This window comes from Euprymna scolopes, chromosome 6, assembly GCF_053919585.1.
Source record: "Euprymna scolopes isolate OS-2025 chromosome 6, ASM5391958v1, whole genome shotgun sequence".
NCBI lineage: Eukaryota > Metazoa > Mollusca > Cephalopoda > Sepiida > Sepiolidae > Euprymna > Euprymna scolopes.
The window spans coordinates 99,063,279-99,078,440 of NC_136487.1; the positions used below are offsets into that span (position 1 = coordinate 99,063,279).

The 15,162-nt window shown below is 28.7% G+C and overlaps 1 protein-coding gene across 7 annotated transcripts in view; it reads left to right on the forward strand.

Moving 5' to 3' along the window:
• LOC145277818 (protein shifted-like) overlaps positions 1 to 15,162 on the forward strand; it is a 593,688-nt gene that overhangs the window by 530,937 nt on the left and 47,589 nt on the right. For 4 of the 7 annotated variants that reach the window (XM_080129712.1, XM_080129710.1, XM_080129711.1 and 1 more), the window contains one exon: positions 14,440 to 14,469. The exons of the other annotated variants lie outside the window; for them this stretch is intronic. In XM_080129712.1, the coding sequence (XP_079985838.1) occupies positions 14,440 to 14,469 (30 nt within the window). The remainder of the gene's footprint in view (positions 1 to 14,439; positions 14,470 to 15,162) is intronic. 7 annotated transcript variants of the gene reach the window in all.

A 15,162-nucleotide genomic window follows, 5' to 3' on the forward strand; every position in this document is an offset into this window, starting at 1 on the left:
ATTTTAAAGACTTTTGGGGTACTTATCAACTTATTGAACTGTGCTAAAATAATAACGTTATTATTTAGAAAGCAATATTAACTTGGGAAGAGGAGGTTGTTTTGTAATTATTCTGTAAATTCACCTGACAATTTAATAAAAAAGATATCGTAAAACTTTATTTTAAACTAGCGCAGTTTAATAAGTGCATAAGGACCGATTTTGAAAATCATTTGCTGAGATTTTATTGTTTCCTTTTGCCGGTGTAACATAAGACATGTACCTACAAAATTCTTCTTAGGAAAGAAAGACTATTTTAAAATCGGATTTTTTCGATTTTCGATACTTATCGGATGAGTTTTTGTATAAAACATATCTAAAAATACTGCCAGACATATAAATTATCTTTGCATGAAAGTAACTTTATATAATAGTAGATATATGTATGTATATATATATATATATATATATATATATATATATAAAATGTTTATTTTTGAAATATTGTTAATTTCAATGTATACCGTTTTCGTTTAACGAGTCTAGATTGTTATGTAAAAAAAATCAAATCACTCATCAATGTAGCTATTTAATAGGTGCAGAGCATATATAGTGCAAAACTTTGTTTTAAATTCAAAAACTTATTTTTTTCTTTTTTATAACTTTTGTTTTGTTTTGTGCCCACATAAATCGTAAATTTGTGTTTCCACTAACGAAACAGCTGTAATGAAAAAAATAATCCAGGAGAAAACAAACAAAAGTTACAAAAAAGAAAAAGTAAGTCTTTGAATTTCAACAAAGTTTTGCATTATATATATATATATATATATATATATATATATATATTATATATATATTATATATATAATTATATATATATTATATATATCATATATATTATATATTATATTATATATACATATATACATAATATTATTTTCTCTTAAGCAGCTTGTCTGCCTATTTATCAGCAATTCCTTTAATTTTAATCCCTCCCATTTTTTTTTTACAACATGACAAGCGTAGTTTACCTTCTAAAAAGGAATCAAAATCTAATTTTTTAGGCTAATACGTTTTAACGGCCTGTAAAGATAATATAAAAAAGGATATTTTAAAATAATTAAAATTTAACATTTTAGTGTGGGGGATCACTTTCCTATATAAATTTAACATACAATGAGACCACACTTCTTAGCGACATATTGAGACATACAACCGTTAGTATTTTTTTTAAGTTTTGGGGCGAAGGGTGGACAGAAAGAGCAAATTGGGTGGAGGTCATGAGTTCTAAACATTTTAAAAATACGTAGAAACACTTCAAAACGTGTTTTGGGATTTTCATTTTTTTTTTAAATATTAACTTGGAAAATGTTTTACCGTTAAATATTACATAACCAGTTAATTATTATCCTAATATTTTTAAAGCTGTTAACACACACATGATGATTGCAACGTCTTGTCAGACGATTGCCACTTCCTCAGACACTTAAAGTCCATGAGCCCAAAAATGGCTTCCATCGCCACAGGATCATTTTAATAGACAAATGCCCGAGGGAGTAACTATACACAGATGATGTTACAGAGTCTTAGCTCTGTACGACAGCTAAGTCTCTCTCTCGGTTCAAAATGTTGAAATCAAGCAACAAGCAAGAGCAAGATAATCAGCAACAAGTTAAACTGCAGACCAGCTTAATGCGGGTACTGGTCTTCTGCTTTATGTTATTTTTTAATCAGAGATTTGCTTCTCCAAAAGGTTGCCTTCACCACGGCTTGCGGGAGCCCTCTCCGCCACAACACACACATACATACACACAAACACACACGGTGCAAGTTGGCCGTTTACTCCGAAAAAGGCTTCATTCGCCCTTTGGAAGGTCTTGTTCTTAATCCTTCAGGGAGACTAGCCACCCTCCTCACCAAACAAGTCTGGTGGGGGAACCAGTTTAGACGCCGGTGATCCGACCATGAGACAGGTAGTACTATATTACATGGTGCCAGTAGCATATGACATACATACATACATACATACATACATGATGATTGCAACGTCTTGTCAGACGAGTGCCACTCCCTCAGACATTTAAAATCCATGAGCCCAAATGTCTGAGGGAGTATCTATACAAATATGATGTTACAGAGTCTTAGCTTTGTACGACAGCTAAGTCTCTCTCTCGGTTCAAAATGTTGAGATCCAGCAACAAGCAAGAGCAAGATAGCTAGCAACAAATTAAACTGCAGACCAGCTTAATGCGGGTACTGGTCTTCCGCTTTATGGTTTTTTAAATCAGAGATTTGCTTCTCCTAGAAAGTTTGCCTTCACCACGGCTTACGGGAGACCTCTCTACCCCAATACACATATACACACACACACAAATATACACGGTGCTAGTTGGCCGTTGACCCAGAAAAAGAGTTCATTCGCCCTTTGGAAGGTCTTGTTTTTAATCCTTCAGGGAGACTAGCCGCCCTCCTCACCAAACATACATGCATACATACACACAAACTAGGGTGAACTGTACAATGCACACTCCTTGTATTTTTTCTTTTCGTTTTCTTTTCAATTTTTTTCAACGGATTAAGCCCCTCTTATATAAAAGATTTTTTATTTAATCTAAGGACAACTTTATTATCCAATGTATTCCGTATTGTTTTAACTGTTTGTTTTCGTGCGCGCATGCATTCAATTTTTTTTTTTTTTTTTTTTTGGCGCGCGCGAAATTATGCATTGTTTTTACTGGTGGCACCGTTTGTTTTCGCACACGCGTACATTCAATTTTGAGCGTTTATACATTAATTCGATATACTCACCTGGACCATAATACATTAATTCTGTATACTAATTATTCCACAGCAAGCTATAACATGTACTGACCAAAGGGGTCACGAGTAGTCTAGTAATATTATAAAGAAAGTGTAATAGCATTACATAGATAGTGAATTAACAGTATATATATATATAGTAATTTATACAATATATATATATATATTTATAAATTACTAACTAGCTCTACCTACGTATTGAGCACTTTTGAAGTAAATACTTAAAGTTTACGCATAAATCTATACTTTCGTATAGTAAATTTATGGGAATAAATGAAGTAGTTATATATATATATATATATATATATATATATAATGGGGTAAGAAATCCCAACGAAAGAAAGATGTATATTTAAATAAGGGGGTAGTCACCAACAATGTGTATTTTTACACACACACACACACACACACACACACACACACACACACACACCCTACCCCAAAGGAAAAGAAAAAAGCACAAGCAGAAAGAAAGAGTGAGAGAGAGAGAGAGAGAGAGAGAGAAACACAACACGAGAGTGACAACAGCCGAGGTCAGCGGCCTCGACAAGCCCAATAAAAGAGCAACAAAAATTGAACATTCCAATGAATAATAGACACTTACACGCCTCCACTCCTTGGAAACACCTCAAATGAACTACGAAAATGTCATTTTTACATCTCAAACACATTTGAAAATAATTTCTGACGAGGACGCTTCACAGAACGTCTGAAACACGTAAAAACGATTTAAATGATTTAAAAACATTACAATGATCCAAACAAACTCAATGAAAAACCAAGACACGGAATAATAAAATAATGTTAAAAAATACACATTGTTGGTGACTATCCCCTTATTTAAATATATATATATATATATATATATATATATATATATATATATATATATATATATATATATATATATAGTGAAATAGCATTATATAGATAGTGAAAACGCATTATGTTGATAATGAACTGGCATTATGTAGATCATGAAATGGCATTATATGGATAATAAATAAGTATATAGATAGTGAAATAACGCTATGTAGATAGTGAAATAACATTATATAGATAGTAATATGGTGTTATTTTGATTGTGATACAAGCATCATATAGATTATAACATAGCATTAAATAGATTAGGAAAAAGTATTATATAAATAGTAAAAAAAACTATATGGATAGTGAAATAGCGTTATATTGATAGTGAAATAGCATTATATTAATAGTAAAATAGTATTATATACATAGTGAAATACGTTATATTGATAGTTAAATAGAATTATATAGATAGTGAGAAATTATTATAGAGATGGAAAAAACATAAAAGACATGATTAAATACCGTTATATAGATTGTTAGTGGCATTATATAGATGGTTATTATATACAATTATATACATGGTTAAATAGTGTGATAGAAATGGTAAAATAACATTATATAAATAGTAAAAAAGCATTATATAGAGGGTAATGTAACGACATATAGATAGTAAAATGGCATTATATAGATTGTTTAATAGCGGCATAGAGATGGTGAAAAGCATTATATAGACGGTGAAATGTCATTATATGAAAAAATAATTAATGAGACAACGTTTTATAGAAAGTGAAATAACAGTATATAGATATTTTTAAATAACAATATATAAATAGTGAAAAAACATTATATATATACATTATATGGATAGTAAAATAACGTTAAATAAATAATGAAATAGAATTATATAGATAGTGAAATAGCATTATATATAGTGAAATAACATGATATAAACAGTACAATAACATTGTGTAAATATTGAATAATATTATATAAATAGTTTTTAAAAAATAATATCATAATTAAACCAATGTTATAACATTATATAGGCAGTAACATAACATTATATAATTAGTGTAAAAACGATAGAAAAATAGTAAAAAGAACGTTAGAAAAATAGTAGGAATGAAAACAACTCTAGAAACAATTACTGGAAACTCAAAGAAAGCTGACGTTCGCCGGTAGTCGAATGGAAAATAGTAAGACAAGCAAACACGTGTAGAGATCTAGACGATCCATGTAGATTATGCCTTCGCGTAAAATTTGCTATCCTATATTTAAAGAACCCCAAGATCTATTAAACCGTAGGAGAGAAATAGCGAACAACTGTGTCCACAGAATAAACTCTACTGTAGGATAGCGATACAAAATAACTTTAAAATTAACAGTAACAATAGAAAATAAATAAATTAAATAAACATACATATATATAAATTATCATATCTATCTATATATCTATATATATATGTATATATATGTATATATATAAACTAACATAAAACACATTTAACCTAGTTTAAAAGAGGTCAGTGCAATAAAATTATACAAATAGTAATACAACAATATATAAATAGTGAAAAACATTATATAAATACTAAAAAACATTATATAAATATTGAAACAACAATATATAAATAGTGAAAAACAGTATATAAATAGTGAAAAACAGTATATAAATAGTGAAAAACATTATATAAATAGTGAAACAACAATGTATAAATGTACAACAATGTATAAATGGTGAAATAACATTATATAAATAGTAAAAAACATTATATAAATATTGAAACAACAATATATAAATAGTGAAAAACAGTATATAAATAGTGAAAAACAGTATATAAATAGTGAAAAACAGTATATAAATAGTGAAAAACATTATATAAATAGTGAAACAACAATGTATAAATGTACAACAATGTATAAATGGTGAAATAACATTATATAAATAGTGAACTAACAAAATATATATAATAAAATAAAATTCTATTGATAGTGAAAAACATTATATAAATAGTGAAAAACATTATGTAGATAGTGGAAAGACATTAAATAGTTAGTGAAATAGCATTATATAGAAAGCGAAAAAGCATTATATAGATAGCTAGATAGTATTACCTAGATGGTAAAATAGCATTATATAGATAGTGAATAGCATTATCTAGAATGTGTAGGAACAGTATGTAGATAGTGAAATTACATTATATAGTCAGAAATAACAGTATATATATATATATATATATATATATATATATATATATATATATATATATATATAGTGAATTGGAACTACATAGATAGTTAATTGGCTTTATATAACTGGTAAAACAGCATTATATAAATTGTGAAATAACATTATATAGATAGTAAAAAGTCATATTGATAGTGAAAAACACTATATACATAGTGAAACTGCAATATATAGAGGGTGAAATACCATTATATAGATAGTGAAATAACATTATATAGACAGCGAAATAGCATTATATCAACAGTTAAATAATATTATATAGATAGTAAATAAGCATTATGTAGATGGATATAACATTATATAGATTGTGAAATAATATTTTATAGATAGTGATATAGCATTATAAAGATAGTTAATTAGCATTATATAGATGGTCAAATAACATTATATAGATAGTAAATAAGCATTATATAGATATTGAAATAGCATTTTATAGATAGCTAAATAACATTATATAGATGGTTTAATAACATATGAATAATGAAATAACATTATATACATAGTTAAATAACATTATATAGATATTGAAATAGCATTTTATAGATAGCTAAATAACATTATATAGATAGTTTAATAACATATGAATAATGAAATAACATTATATACATAGTTAAATAACATTATATAGATAGTTAATAGCATTTTATAGAAAGCGAAATAACATTATATAGACAGTGAAATAACATATACATAGCTAAATAACATTATAGGCATGGTGAAATAACATTATACAGATAGTGAAATAATATTATATAGATGGTGAAATAACATTAATAGATAGTGAAATAGCTTTTTTAGAGACAGTGAAATAACATTTCATAGATAATGAAGTAGATATATATGGACAGTGAAATAGCATTTTATAGATAGTGAAATAGCATTTTATAGATAGTGAAATAGCCTTATATAGATGGTGGTATACTGCTATATAGATAGTTAAATAGCATTATGTATATATTGAAATCCATTTATATAGATAGTTTAATAGCCTTGTATTGATAGTCAAATATCAGTATCTAGATCGTAGGGTATCGTTTTATAAATAGTGGAATGGCATTATATAGAAGTCCGATGTAGGTTTTGCTCTCTTTCAATACATGCCAACTATTGTCGATGCTTCAATTTTCATATGCCGAATTTCTGTTGCAACATTGCCTTGAACGTGTTCAATAATTTTAGGAATGTAAGAGCATTTCCTTAATTGAAATTTCTTCGTGGAGCTGATTTCACAAAAACTAAAGATCACATGCCTCTTGCGCTTACGTCGTAAACAAATAAACGCGGCGGCTTACTACAGCCGGCAGCGCCACCTATGGTAACAAACATCGTCGGGGAAGGCAGCGTCCAGCTCCAGATGCATTGAATGCGACAAACAGACAATACTGTCATACGAACGAACCAGAAACAAGCAATAGAGGAATAAAGCAACAAATAATGGCTCTTCTGAGGTTGGGTAGAGGGGATAAAACAAACACTCAAAACTACATCAGATCAGATTTCTTGGCATCCATGATTCTTTCCTTTTACCGCTTTGCTTTCGTTTTTTTTTATCTCTGCCTTCATAAGTTTCCCTTTCTCTTACACTTTTCATTCTTTCTTCTTTCCTTGCAGTCCTTTTAAGTGGTTTCTCACAATTTTCTCGTCATGTTTATTTTTCATAGACTCAAATTAATTTTCAAGATGTGAACAGTTCCTTATACAAACATCTGCATATACACATATAAATAGGCAGACAAGCAAACACACACCTATATAAAGAAACACACACACATACAGAAACACACACACACACACACACACATATATATATATATATATGTATATATATATATATATATACAAAAGTCAAAATTTAACAGTTTAAAAGTAAATCAGGTGCAGAATTCTTTTAATCAATCAATACATTAATTTATTAAAATTGCAGTCGATATTTCGATTCCTAATATAATCTTCATCAGGGAAATAGTTTTTTGTTTCTTTCTCTTACATGACATATCTTCAGATGTCGGTGGGGCACGATGTTTAAATGTCCGCATGTGATGAGCTGATCGGCGCGTACGTGTTTAGTAATAATGTGTTTTAATAAAATACAGGTTTCGCTTTTGTCGTTGCTTTTATATAAACCATTCAAGATGTAATTATATATAAGTGCAAATAACTTTTAGTCATTACCAACTTTGTTCTCATAATATCCGACATTTTCGCAATCATCTGCCGTCAGTTAAATAATTTACATTCGTTCAAAGAATTGGTCTGGACATTTTCACACAGACACACACACATACATACATATACACACACGTATGCATATATATATATATATATATATATATATATATATATATATATATAACTACTTCATTTACTCACATAAAATTAATATACGAAAGTATAAATTTATGCGTAAACTTTAAGTATTTACTTCAAAAGTGCTCAATACGATGGTAGAGCTAGTTAGTAATTTATAAAATATATATGACGATTAAGCTACACTGAATATTCCGCGTTTCATCCACTCTAGGACTCTTCAGGCTTATGCGCGAATTTTGTGGTTGTTTGTTGTTTTTATATACGCACCTTCTATTAAGATTTTAGTTAATCAGCTTTCTAGTATCAACCGCGCCCTTTCTATCACCCAATGGACATGCACTTACCGGACAAAGGCCTATTTGACATCTGGTTGACCTGTTCCTTTGTGTGTGCTCTATTTAGCCTGGATATCTAGTTTCTTCGCCTGTTTTAAATCTAGGTTAAGTTTTTTTAATGTTAGTTTATATATATATATATATATATATATATATATATATATATATATATGTACGTATCTATCTATCGCTCTCTCTATATATATATATATACATACATGCATATATGTGTGATAGTTTATGTATATTAATGTTTATTTAGTTTATTTATTTGTTTATTTTCTATTGTTTTTGTTAGTTTTAAAATTATTTTGTATCACTATCCTAGAGTAAATTTTATCCTGTGAACACAGTTGTTCGCTATTTCTCTTCTACAGTTTAATAGATGTTAAGGTTCTTTAAAGTACAGGATATGAAGGCATAATGTACATGGGTCGTCTAGGTCTCTACATGTGGTAGCTTGTCTTATTATTTTCCGCTTTCCTTGAGTTCCCAGTATTTATTTGCTAGTGTTATTTTCATACAGTGTTTTTTATTGTTGAATGTACTTTTGTGGTCATAATATCGAGTTTTGAAATCTAAGGATGTCATACCTACGTAATATTTTTTGTTATTCGGATTTTCTTTCGCAAATATTGTGGCCTGGTAAACTACGCTTTTGGTTAGACATTTATTTTGAAGTGGGCAAAGTGTGCGGTCTTGTTCGTTATGAGCATTTTTATTTTTATTTCTAGTATGGTTGTGTTGGTGTATTATTATTATTATTATTATTATTATTATTATTATTATTATTATTATTATTATTATTATATCTGCTAGTGTTAGTTTTATTTTTGTCATGGTGTCTACTTTTTTATTGTTTATTTTGTTGTTGTTTACATTGTTTTTCTTTAATATTTTGTTATTACACCAATAACTATAATAAAATTTTGATGAGTTTGTTTTGGATGCTTTTGTTTGTTATACATGCGTTTCATTTGTAGAAAATGATAATTATCCTAGCAAATAATATGTACATTAATAAAAACACTAATCGGCATAAACGGATAAAAAAAATTAAAATTCATTTATTTTTAAGTAATTGAGATTTTTGTAATCATCTGATTTCGTTTCACGTAAAAATTCTCTTTTGAGAAGATCATTTGCCGGGTGTGTTTTGAGTTTTCTAATAATCTGACTGAAACAATTTCATTTTCATTCTAATTTTAGATTTGTTTCCTCGGAATTTTTTTGTAACCATCAAACAGACAGACTCGTTGTCATCCACTGTTACGAATTTACCAAGAAATTCTGTTTTTGCTAATATAGAATACATTTACATCTATGCAATTGAAAGGGAGCATACACAATCGTCTCGTAAGAGTATTACCTAATTATTATGCACAATTATTAGTTAATTGGTTATGTTGATGCTGTCGATTTCAACACATTTTGTAAATCTGACCAATTTAGATCTATGACATTTATGAAATTTCTAATAGTAAGTACGAAATATTTCTTCTTTTTATAAACTTTTTCGACCTCTGCTTAAACAAAATGGCGTAGACGCTAAACGACTAGACCACAAAGAAAAGGTAGAATTATAAGTTAATATATGTTAACTGTCTAGCAACGAACATAAATAGCAATACTGCTAAATCATAAAATGAATTGGCATACAATGTAATAAAACTAGATCTCATACATGTAGAATCAAGTAAATTTCCGAGAGAGGAAATATATGCGCCGATGAAACTAGTTATCCTAGATAATAGGCAATAGTTACTACTTATAGGCAATAAATGTAGAAGCGGATAAAATTAGACTTCACGTACAAGAGACTCTGATACAACTAGACTTCTTAAACAACAATAATAGTCGATAATATACGATATGCTTATACAACTAGAACTCATAGAAATTAAAGCGTGCATCTATCATAATTGGTGTCGAAACTGAAGAATTCTTTGACAAGATGTTGAGAGGCTAATATAACTAAATATCCTCGACAATAAGCTTATGCGCTAATAAAAGTGTATTTCAAAGAAGATATACGTAGAATATAACACATATCTGCTTAACTACTTAATAAGACGGTATATCATGTATTAATGGGCAAGGGATCAACAAAGCAAGACTGTCCAGAATCCAGAATACAACTGAACATCATAGACAGTAGACTTACAATCTAATGCAGCGATATCTTACAGACAGTAAACGTAAACGCTAGTGCAAATATAATTTCCTAGATAAAACGCAATCTAGACGATGAACATAAAAACTGATCAACTAGATTTCCAAAGTAGATGTGATTTCATTGATAATACGTGTAAATACTACGAAACAAGACTTCAAAAGTAGATGCGATCTCATTGATAATACGTGTAAATACTACGCAAATAGATTTCCAAAGTAGATGCAATCTCACTGATAATGCGTGTGGATACTACGACACAAGACTTCCAAAGTAGATGCAATCTCATTGATAATGCGTGTAAATACTACGCAACTAGACTTCCAAAGTAGATGCAATCTCATTGATAATTCGTGTAAATACTACGCAACTAGACTTCCAAAGTAGATGCGATCTCATTGATAATACGTGTAAATACTACGCAACTAGACTTCCAAAGTAGATGCGATCTCATTGATAATTCGTGTAAATACTACGCAACTAGATTCCAAAGCAGATGCGATCTCATTGATAATACGTGTAAATACTACGCAAATAGATTTCCAAAGTAGATGCGATCTCATTGATAATGGGTGTAAATACTATGCAAATAAATTTCCAAAGTAGATGCGATCTCATTGATAATGCGTGTAAATACTACGCACGTAGACTTTTTCCAAAGTAGATGTGATCTCATTGATAATACGTGTAAATACTAAAAAAATGTTTCAAAAGTAAAACCTCATATTTTAACCTAAACAATCTAAAATTTTGAATAGATAAGAATAAACGAATGGTATATTATAAACAGGATATATTTTTGCTCCATAATGTATGTTACTACATAGTAACAACCATTCCTAATGCATTTTTGTTTGATTCTTTTGATGACATGTGCTACAATATTTGCAACAATATTTGCTAGTACAATTGCAACAATATTTGCTCGAATATTTGCTCGAATATTTGCAACAATATTTGCAACCATATTTGCTACAATATGTGCTACAATATTTGCTACAATATGTGCAACAATATTTGCAACAATATTTGAAACGATATTTGCTACAATATTTGCTACTACATTTGCTACAATATTTGCAACAGTATTTGCTACAATATTGGCAACAATATTTGCAACAATATTTGCAACAATATTTGCAACAATATTTGCTAAAATATGTGCTACAATATTTGCTACAATATTTGCTAATATATGTGCGACAATATTTGCAGCAATATGTGCAACAATATTTGCAACAATATTTGCAACAATATTTGCAACAATATTTGCTAAAATATGTGCTACAATATTTGCTACAATATTTGCTAATATATGTGGACAATATTTGCTAAAATATGTGCTACAATATTTGCAACAATATTTGCAACAATATTTGCTACAATATTTGCAACAATATTTGCTACAATATTTGAAACAATAGTTGCAACAATATTTGCAACAAAATTTGCTACAATATTTGCAACAATATTTGCTAAAATATTTGCTACAATATTTGAAACAATATTTGCAACAATATTTGCTACAGTATTTGCCAGAATATTTCAACAATATTTGCAACAATATTTGCAACAATATTTGCAACGATATTTGCAACAATATATGCTGCAATATTTGCAACAATATTTGCTACAATATTTGCTACAATATTTACTACAATATTTGCAATAATATTGGCTAAAATATTTGCAACAATATTTGCAAGAATATTTGCCACAATATTTGCAACAATAGTTGCAACAATATGTGCTACAATATGTGCTACAATATTTGCTTCAATATTTTCAACAATATATGCTACAATATTTGCAACGATATTTGCTACAATATTTGTGACAATATTTGCAACAATATGTGCTACAATATTTGCAACAATACTTGCTACAATATTGACAACAATATTTGCAACAATATTTGCAACAATATTTGCTACAATATTTGCAACAATATTTGCAACAATATTTGCAACAATATTTTCATCAATATTTGCTAATATATGTGCGACAATATTTGTAGCAATATGTGCTACAATATTTGCAACAATATTTGCAACAACATTTGCAACAATATTTGCTACAATATTTGAAACAATAGTTGCAACAATATTTGCAACAATATTTTCAACAATATTTGCTAGTATATGTGCGACAATATTTGCAACATGTGCTACAATATTTGCAACAATATTTGCAACAATATTTGCAACAATATTTGCTACAATATTTGAAACAATATTTGAAACAATAGTTGCAACAATAATTGCAACAATATGTGCTGCAATATTTGCTACAATATTTGCAACAATATTTGCGACAATATTAGCGACAATATTAGCAACAATATGTGCTACAATATTTGAAACAATATTTGCTACAATATTTGCAACAATATTTGCAACAATATTTGCTACAATATTTGCGACAATATTTTCAACAATATGTGCTACAATATTTGCAACAATATTTGTAAAATATTGCAACAATATTTGCAACAATATTTGCAACAATATTTGCTACAATATTGGCAACAATATTTGCAACAATATTTGCTACAATATTGACAACAATATTTGCAACAATATTTGCAAGAATATTTGCTAAAATATTGGCTACAATATTTGCTACAATATTTGCAACAATATTTGCTACAATATTGGCAACGATATTTGCTAATATATGTGCGACAATATTTGCAGCAATATGTGCTACAATATTTGCAACAATATTTGCAACAATATTTGCGACAACATTTGCAGTGTTATTTGCTACAATATTTGCAACAATATTTGAAACAATATTTGTAACAACATTTGAAACAATATTTGCAACAATATTTGCTACAATATTGACAACAATATTTGCAACAATATTTGCAACAATATGTGCAACAATATTTGCTACAATATTTGCAACAATATTTTCTACAATATTTGCTATAATATCGCTACAATATTTGCAACAATATTTGCTACAATATTTGAGATAATATTTCTTATACCTTCTTTATTATAACTATCATCTGTTGGCGGAAGGGAGGTCCGTGGGGGCTCTCAAACAAACCTTAATAAAATTTCGTAGATTAAAACAAAAAAGTAGATCACAGAAAATTGGAGAAAATTGCGTCAAGTAATAAATAAGTTATTTTCTTGATTCATGCAGCTTCGTTATCATATACTCAAGGTTTACGTGTTTCTAACTAATCGATTGTAATAAGTTTTTTAACATTTAACACTTTGAATTATGTTCGATTCTTGGAATGTAACGTTACATAAATTTTCGACAAATGACATAAGTATCTGTCACCATTAGAGACGAATGTCAAATCGTTTTTTTTAATGTGATCATATTTTCAATTGAGCAAAATATCGTTTCCACGACAAACTTTGGTATCGCTATTGATACCTTTATCGGAGCAATTACTTGAAACTATAAATTTCAATTCATTATATTCAAATATGAAACAAAAAATTGAAATATCAACTCATGTAGAAGAATAAAGGCGCCATTTCTGCTAATATCTTCATCAGTATTGCCCATAGAAATGATTCCATCTTCATCAAAACTGCTTATAATAACGCAACGCCATATTTTGCCCTTTCTGCTCTACACTTTCTCCCTCTATCTCTGTTCTGAACCACATTATTTGGTTCAGTTCTCTTTCTGCTCAGCACTGAGTCTTCTTCTCAGGGTCGAGGCTGCACTCTTTTTCTGTCCCCTCATTGACAACATTTACATCAGCCATTTTCTTTTCTTGTCTATTTTAGATAGTTCCTTCCGAGAGATCCAGAGTGACGGTAAGTCAGCAAACACACATAAAACACAGAGTAAAGATTATTGATGGTGTAGTGATAATCATTCAAATGTCAACCATAAAATAATTAAGGATATTTCAAGTAGGAAGCATACACATGAAAATAAATGTCGTATTCATTCTTGATTAAACGACAACGCAAAAATAATAATTTCGATTATGAGCCAACATATATTGTGTAAAAATACTAGTTAATAGCAATTGCTACGATTTTGTATAGTTTTGACAGGTATTTTAGCGCATAAATTGAAAGTATTTTGTGTTTATTTAGTTAATTATAAAAGTTCGATGCTATAAGATTTCAAAATTCACATAAATGTTTCCTATTTTAATTTTATACGATTTCTCAATCACTTTTAATTTACAATAAAATTCCAAGTGACGTCTTAATTTTAAATATTGACGTCGAAATAAAAAAAAAATACCACATAAATCCATTTTTAATTGAACCTGAGAATTTTCCTCTAAGTTATTTGTTTTAAATGTCTTCCAAAATCTTCAAATTAAATTAATAAGACATGAAAAACTCACTAATTTTTCTGAAATTACGCAATAGCTGTAGGTCTATTAACACAAGATAACTTTATATATGTCAACATTTTTAACTCCGTAGCCGTTAAATGATAGAGAAGTTATGCCTACATTTGTGCGTTTTCGTTTTTATTTTTCTGACCAA